The sequence below is a fragment of the Etheostoma spectabile genome, unplaced genomic scaffold (assembly GCF_008692095.1).
Source record: "Etheostoma spectabile isolate EspeVRDwgs_2016 unplaced genomic scaffold, UIUC_Espe_1.0 scaffold352, whole genome shotgun sequence".
Classification (NCBI taxonomy): Eukaryota; Metazoa; Chordata; class Actinopteri; order Perciformes; family Percidae; genus Etheostoma; species Etheostoma spectabile.
Window position 1 is genome coordinate 317518 of NW_022605591.1, and position 7772 is coordinate 325289.

At 39.6% G+C, this 7772-nt stretch overlaps 1 protein-coding gene across 2 annotated transcripts in view; it reads right to left on the reverse strand.

Moving 5' to 3' along the window:
• Positions 1-7772, reverse strand: part of dvl2 (dishevelled segment polarity protein 2) — a 24887-nt gene that overhangs the window by 8184 nt on the left and 8931 nt on the right. For both annotated transcript variants that reach the window (XM_032511335.1, XM_032511336.1), the window contains exons 3-6: positions 6566-6720; positions 2919-3028; positions 2577-2706; positions 48-138 (exon numbers count right to left, since the gene is read on the reverse strand). In XM_032511335.1, the coding sequence (XP_032367226.1) occupies positions 48-138; positions 2577-2706; positions 2919-3028; positions 6566-6720 (486 nt within the window). The remainder of the gene's footprint in view (positions 1-47; positions 139-2576; positions 2707-2918; positions 3029-6565; positions 6721-7772) is intronic.

The following is a 7772-nucleotide window of genomic DNA, read 5'->3' on the forward strand; positions in this document are numbered from 1 at the left end:
AAAAAAAAAAACGTATGGGAAAAAAAAGGCAACAAAATAGTACATACCCTCTCCAAACGTGGGGGGCGCTGTTTCCTGCGCCTGCGGTGCCGTTTAAGAAGCCTAGAGGCTGTGCTCTGCTCTGTTGCACTACTGAACCTAAAGGTTAAGTGTCAACAAAAGGTAAGAGGTCAGAAGAGAAACATGCCATCACAAACCTAAGGGACCCATAAAGATAATGGGGAAGCTTATCAGGAATTCTGGAGTAAATATAGTATCTTGTTTATCAGTGGATATACAATTTTCCATCCTGTATTTGTCCTCTCAAGAGATACAAATATCAAAAAAAGACTGCAGAACCCCAGAAAAGGAAAAAGTCCATCCAAATCCATATCTACCCTTAGTCCAAAAGAATAAATAAAAACTTTACCAACCAGAAATATTCAAATGACTCCACATGTTTTGCACAGAGAATATCAGCTTCTGCCTTCAAACAGACACTTTAGAGTTCATGCTAACAATCGCAACAGACTTAAAAAGTCCTTTATACATCAATCTATCCTATTGCTAAACCAGCAACATTAAATCCTGTGCGATATTTATTCAGGGTTACAAGTAGGGATGAGCGAGTACAGCGTTATCTGTATCTGTTTAACACATGAATTATCTGTATCCGGATCCGTACGCGGGGCCTAACCCGCCCAGTCCGAGTCAGAGTTAGTGGTCATATTTAACCCGGAAGTGGGTCAGGTTCTCTTGAAATGTGCGGGGCTTTAACCGGTATGTTATTAAGCATGCAGTTGATATGAGTTGATCAAAAATTGTTATATTTATTGCTGATTTGAAAACTATTTAAATGACAGCATCGAGCTTCAGATCAATGGTGTTGTCATGGTAACACACAAACTATATACAGAACGTTTTGCAACAATAATAACACATGCGGTTGCAATTATGAAGTAAAATGTAAAAAACAAGAGTTTTCATACTCATATAACTTCTTTTTTTAACTTTTTATTTTTTTTATGATCAGTGTGATTTTTTTCTTGGTTCTTTTTTTTTCACATCAGGTATATGTGTGTGTGTGTGTGTGTGTGTGTGTTGTGTGTGTTGTGTGTGTGTGTGTGGTGAGTAAGAGAGAGGGGCGGGGGCAGCTGACAGTAAAAAAAAAAAAAAAAATCTCCGATGGCAGAGACGCAACGGGAGCTGCATTTAAACGAAGCAGCAAGTCTGAAACCCACGTTCCCCAAAATCTACTGGTTACTATGTCTGTAAGTACTATAAACCGAAGTTAAAATCAAACCTGAAGCTGAAGAAACCCTAAACGTTAACGGAACAGATCCGCAGACCCAATTGACTGCCTGCCTGACGGAGCGGGAGAGAGAGAGAGCAAGAGAGAGAGAGAGAGAGAGCGAGAGAGCGAGAGAGAGAGAGAGAGAGAGAGAGAGAGAGAGGCCGAGGGAGCGCATTTCTCCATGTTCTGTGTGTGTGTGTGTGTGATCCGAGCGGGTTTGTAGGCGGGGGGGCGCTGTGATTATCACAGAACGCTGCGCGGCCAGTTGAGGAGTTGTATTCAATCCGAGCATGGATATTGACTCATATTACTCGTTTAATACTTGTACTCGGCAAAAGTGCTTTATCCGTCCCGGATACTCGTTTCAGCGGGTACTCGGATCACCCCTAGTTACAAGTCTCCAAGACCTTGTCTGTGTGTATGTTCATGTCATTTTCTGTTGTTATACAGGTATGTTTGTTTCCTTACTTGGGTGTTTATGATATTTGTGGTAATGTGTTACGTATGTCCTTTGGCGCTATTCATCTTATACATGTTTGTTTATATGCCTATGTGCTCTGTTTATATGAGCTACCCAGGGATGAAAAAATTATTTCAGCCCTGACTGACAAAGTTGTATTGTTTCATAAAAACATTAAAATAGAATAAGGACATTCTGAAAATAATAAGGCAGCCAGAGCCATAAAAGCCCATATACATCAAACCAACATTTTCACAAGGCAAGAAACATTTCTAATAATTTGATCTAATTAGCATTATCTTTTAATTTTTGGATGAACACATATCTTGTATTTTATATTTCTAATCCAGTGTTTTTAAATGAAAGTTTTGTTGAAACTACAATTACCTGGATGCATGAATTAATCTCCACAGACATTTTCTTTTAATACAAAAACTGGACAAAATAAAAACCTTGTTTTACCAAAAAAATACCTAAAGGAATTGTAGCCAAATCATGAACTTTATCAAATATAATAACTAATTGCTTACTGACATTTTGGGTTGGGGTATGGATGCATGGAGAGGAAACCATTTTTAAAGCAAAAGCACGAGTGCAATTTAAAGAAAGTTTAATGATGAAATTACTATAGTTAAGTAAGGATGGGTAACAGCAGATTAACATTAACTACTTGGAATTTCATTTATGTTGTTGTTTTTGCAGAAACATGTTTCCCATGACCCCAACCTAAGACATCTTATTGTGGTATAAATAACACATAGGGTGTCTGAATTCCTTATTAAACAATCTCTCTCAAACCACAATCTTCTCAGTTAACCCTCCCGTCTTAAATCCATCTCCCACCTGCTCATAGTGTCGTCGTCCTCAGAGTCGCAGAAGCTGGTGGTTTCCAGCTCGCTGCTCATCACGGTGCTGGAGCTCTCGTACCCTGCCAGGTGGCGCTCCAGTCGACTTTGGCCATTCATTCGAGACCCTGGGGACATCAGAGAAAAAGCAGAACTAATTCACCATGAATATTCATGTTTTCTCAAGTCAATGTTTGCGTTCCCCCCACAGATTACAAACATTCCTTACTTCTTCATTTCATATACTCATTGTTTGGATGCTGGGAGCATGCCAAATCTTGAAGGCGTTGTGAACAAGTTTTTTTTTTTTTAATCAGCACTGTGATCTGCTGTTTCTCACCGTGTGGCTCCATGCCTTCTCTGTGCCGAGGTCTCTCCCTCCTGAAGGAAACTACAGATTCTGTTTCAGTCTGGTCGTCCAAGGTCTCCACACTGCCTGTTGCATTGGGGCTAGAAAAGAAGAAGCAGGAGCACGGTAAGAATTAGAGCACAATGTAATTTCAACTGTTTCAATATAATCATTTTACCATAGTGACGTGCTTTTCCAGATAGGATATTCACGATAATAGCCAATACATATATTTTATGACCCAAAGGAGTTCCTTGCAGATTTAGCATCGCAATTTCATAACATTGTTAGACACATGATGGACCATTTAGGGGGGAAAGAAATAATTAAATTCCACATTAAACGTCTGGTGGCCTGAGAATTTGATAATGTGACTTATGAACTTTAGATTGGGGTAGTTATTATTTGGCAGCTTAACACTTTTAGAATAGGTTGAAAAAAACAAAACATGTTTTACCCTTTGCGCACTGTAAATTCTAATGAATACATTTAGCAGACTGCGTTCATTAAATTCAAAGAACTTTATTCATCCACACAGGGCCATTTAAAAAAGGTATATACAGAGAGCACATACAACATATATCTCAAACAAAACACGTAGGAAAAAAATCACAACAATTAAAATGCTAAAGGCATTAACTACACATACAAATAAAAACTAAGTCCACTGATGAATTGAGTAGAGTAGAGCTTTAATTTCGCCTCCAGGTAATTCAGCAGTCAACAAATTAAAAAGCAAGTATACAGTAGAGCCCCACTAATACTGTTTTTTAGGCCAGTATTGATTATTGATAATTAAAAGTTCAAAACATCTGATAACACTATATTGGCTGATGAAACATTTAAATAAATATATTTATCTTAAAAAATAAAAAAATAAAAAAATCAGACTAGCTTTCAAAACGGCAAATTCCTTTTGGTCATTGTCACGTCACCAAAACCATCTAGAGAGAAGTAAGAAGAAGCCAGAAAGCATGAGACCACCCTTTCAAATCCACAGCTTTGAACAGGCCAATGAGCGTGTGGCAACAACCAAATGCCGCAGTAAGCCTGTGTGGGGCAGCAGACTTCAGCACCACGTGCACATCAACAAATATGCTGATTACATAGGAAGACAGAGAACGCCTTGTGGTTCATGATGAAAGCAAAGGAAATAAAAATCATCTTCATCTGACGAGTCACAGAGACCCTGCAATTTGAATTACATTTAATTTTCCACAATGAGCAATGGTGTTGATCCAGCTCCAAATACAGCATGGAAAGAAATAACTAATGTGGTTAATTCTCCACCGATGGCAAACCACACATTTAGTGAAGTTGAAAAGAAAATGTTTCATTTGAAATTGGAATAAAAAAAAAACATCAGGCCACCCTCTTGCAGCCACGGGACACTGACAGGACGAGGTCCAGACACAAGAAATGAATGAGAGCGCTGCAGCTGTAATGGGAGTTGCAGTGACGGGTGCGAACTCAGTTTGACCCCCAAACTAAACTTAAAGAGCATCAGACAACATACTTTTTGAGGAACTAAGAGCAATGGTACGAAGCTATTTAAATGATATACATTTCTTTGTCTTGGACACTACAGACCCTTTTCAAATTACAGTTATGGTTTCCTCATAATTTTGTAGGATAAGATGGATGCTAAAGAATAAGGAAAAGACCAGGAGGATTTTTAGGCTGCCTTGTGGTTTTCACACTCTTGAAAGCTAGTATCACTATTTTTTATATTAACTGTGGATCAAATTACTGTGTGTAATGTAAAAGGGATAGTTTGTAGTAACAAACCCACAGAGAATTATAACCTGACTCTGCAGTTACTGTTAGCTCAATGAATAGTTTTAGCCTCTTTCAGCTTATTGCTTTGGATTTACAGTCCACAACTTTATGGTTTTGGTGCCATCTCAACACTCAAGAGCGTCTTTTAATGCAAAAGCTCTGTTAAACCCACTATACACTACCTGCCCAACACTTAACAGCAGACATAGTTAGTTAGCAAATAGTTGGAGTTACCATTTAGCAGACAAAAAAATCTCTCAAGAGTTAGTGCAAAACACAATTAAATGGAGAGTGGATATTGGGCCTACATTCATCACCTTGCCTGAAAAACCAACCAAATAAATGCTAAAAACCTACTAAAAGCTATGGAGGTGGATAAAATAACAAAAGACACAAGTTCTTATTTTGTTCTTTTTTATATCATTAAGATTTAAAAATTGAGTAGTTACAAGTATATACTATGGTACTATAAACTAGTATAATCAAACTGTGTTAGAACTAGGGATGAGCGAGTACAGCATTATCTGTATCTGTATCTGTTTACCACATGAATTATCTGTATCCGGATCCGTACTCCGAGTGTGCGGGGCCTAAACCGGAAGTGGTCATCTTTAACCAGGAAGTGGGTCAGGTTCTCTTGAAATGTGCGGGGCTTTACTGGTCTTTTTTTTCAAGCATGCAATTGATATGAGTTGATCAAAAATTGTATATTTATTGCTGATTTGAAAACTATTTACATGCAGCATCGAGCTTCTCAATGGTGTTGTCATGGTAACAAACAAACTATTACAGAACGTTTTTCAACAATGAATACAACACATGGGTCAATTATGAAGTAAATGTAATGAACAAAGTTTTCATACTCAATATAACTTTCTTTTTAAACTTTTTATTTTTGTATGATCAGGTGATTTTTTTTTTTGTTTTGTTCTTTTTATTTTTTTCATTTTTTTTATTTTCACACCAGGTGTGTGTGTGTGTGTGTGTGTGTGTGTGTGTGTGTGTGTGTGTGTGTGTGTGTAAGAGAGAGAGCGAGGAGAGGGGGCGGGGGGGGCAGCTGACAGTAAAAAAAAAAAAAAAATCTCTGATCAGAGACGCAACGGGATTTGCATTTAAACCAAGCCACGTCTGACCCACGTTCACCAAAATCTACTGGTTACTATGTCTGTAAGTACTATAAACCGAAGTTAAACAAACCTGAAGAAACCCTAAACGTTACGGAACGATCCGCAGACCGAATGACTGAAGTAGCGAGCGAGCGCGAGAGAGAGAGAGAGAGAGAGAGAGCGAGAGCGAGAGCGAGAGCGAGAGCGAGAGCGAGAGAGAGAGAGAGCGCGCATTTCTCCATGTTCTGTGTGTGTGTGTGATTGAGCCGAGCGTGTTTGTAGGGGGGGGGGGGGGGCGCTGTGATTATCACAGAGCGCTGCGCGGCCAGTTGAATTCAATGAGTTGTATTCAATCCGAGCACGGATATTGACTCGTATTACTCGGATAATACTTGTACTAGGCAAACGTGCTTTATCCATACCGGATACTCGTTTCAGCCGGATACTCGGATCACCCCTAGTTAGAACGTTTTGAAATCAAATCTGTGCGCATATTTAATGTACTGAAAACGTCTCCCAGAACAGGTCATGTCAACAACAAGGGCGGTCCCAGTTAAGATCAGGTTCAGATGAGCTGTAGTATTCTTGCTATTCTTGTAGTAACTTGATACTGAGCTTGTATAAGATATTCTGGAAAAAATTAAGCATCTACATTACAGCTCTGGGAAAAGTACAAGTGGGTGCTAAGTTTTAAAGTACTGGAAAAAAGTGCAGCTTTTGAGAGGTTTTTTGACTTATGTGTGCTTTGCTTACTGGAAAGAGGGGGGTCTGGAATCCCCAATGCCCCCAGTCCTCTCTGCAGGTGGGGGTGGGAGTGGCGGAGGAGGGGGCGAAGGCTGGGTACTCGTTTCCACAGGGGGGACCACTGCCACTGGAGGCTCTGCTGTTGGAGTGTCTGAAGATACCAACTGATAAAGGGACAAAAAAAGATTAAGAGACAAAAACAGAAAGAATCTGAGGTAAAAGGTAGGGAGACGGAATGTGGAGTGGAGAGAAATTTGCACAAAAAAAGAAAAGAAAGAAAGAAAGAAAGAAAGAAAGAAATAAAGGCAGGGCAGGGGAGGAGAGGGTGAGAAAATGAGAGGAATCAAAGTAGGAGTAGGAAGGTGCTGGAGGGATAAAAAGCGGGTAAGATGTCAACTACTTTGACACACAAACACTACTCTTTTCAGTTGGCGGTCTCAAGGGCATACTGAAATGCTATCTTACACTTAACCTGTCTCACTTCATTATACAACAAAGCGCACACGCAATGTAGTGAAGCTCAGTTAACCAACAGAATTGGGCTAAAATATAAGAAAATCGTATTAATGCTGGGAATATTCCCAATCCACGCACTTTAATACCAGAGCATTTGGAAATGCATGCACACACGTTGTTCAATTCCTAGCTTTTGAAAGTTTGGTGCATTCAATGAGTTCAGATAAACAAGCCTTGCATTCCCTGTCAAAATAACTCGACCAAATGGAGTCGATCAGCCTGTACAGACTGAAGCACTCCTTGCTCCCCCCTAATGGCTATGTGACTATGAAACACTCGTCTTCTGGGATCCCTCAATCCTTCTTGGCCCGTAGATCAGTACATATATCACATATCAGTCCCTCTGGTCTCTGAGCTCTGTCCCCCCCCCCCTTTAATGCCGCCCCTCCTTCATATGCACTTAACAGATGCTTCGGCCTCAAACGTGCTTATCTAGGCCTGGCCCCAATGTTTTGTCTCCATTTAAATGTAACTCACAGGGTGGGGTACATCCACAGGGCCTTCTATTGGAGAAATGGAAAGTAAGTAACTGCAAGCTTGAGTATTAACACAATGAGTGGAGCATTTTCCTTCCTAGTGGTTTTTTAGTTTTTGGCTCTGGTTGCATGATCAAATAAGTTTAAGATTAATTAATTATTAACTAAGATGAATGTATCCTTTATTAGTCCCACATGGGGAAATTACAATTTACACTCTGTTG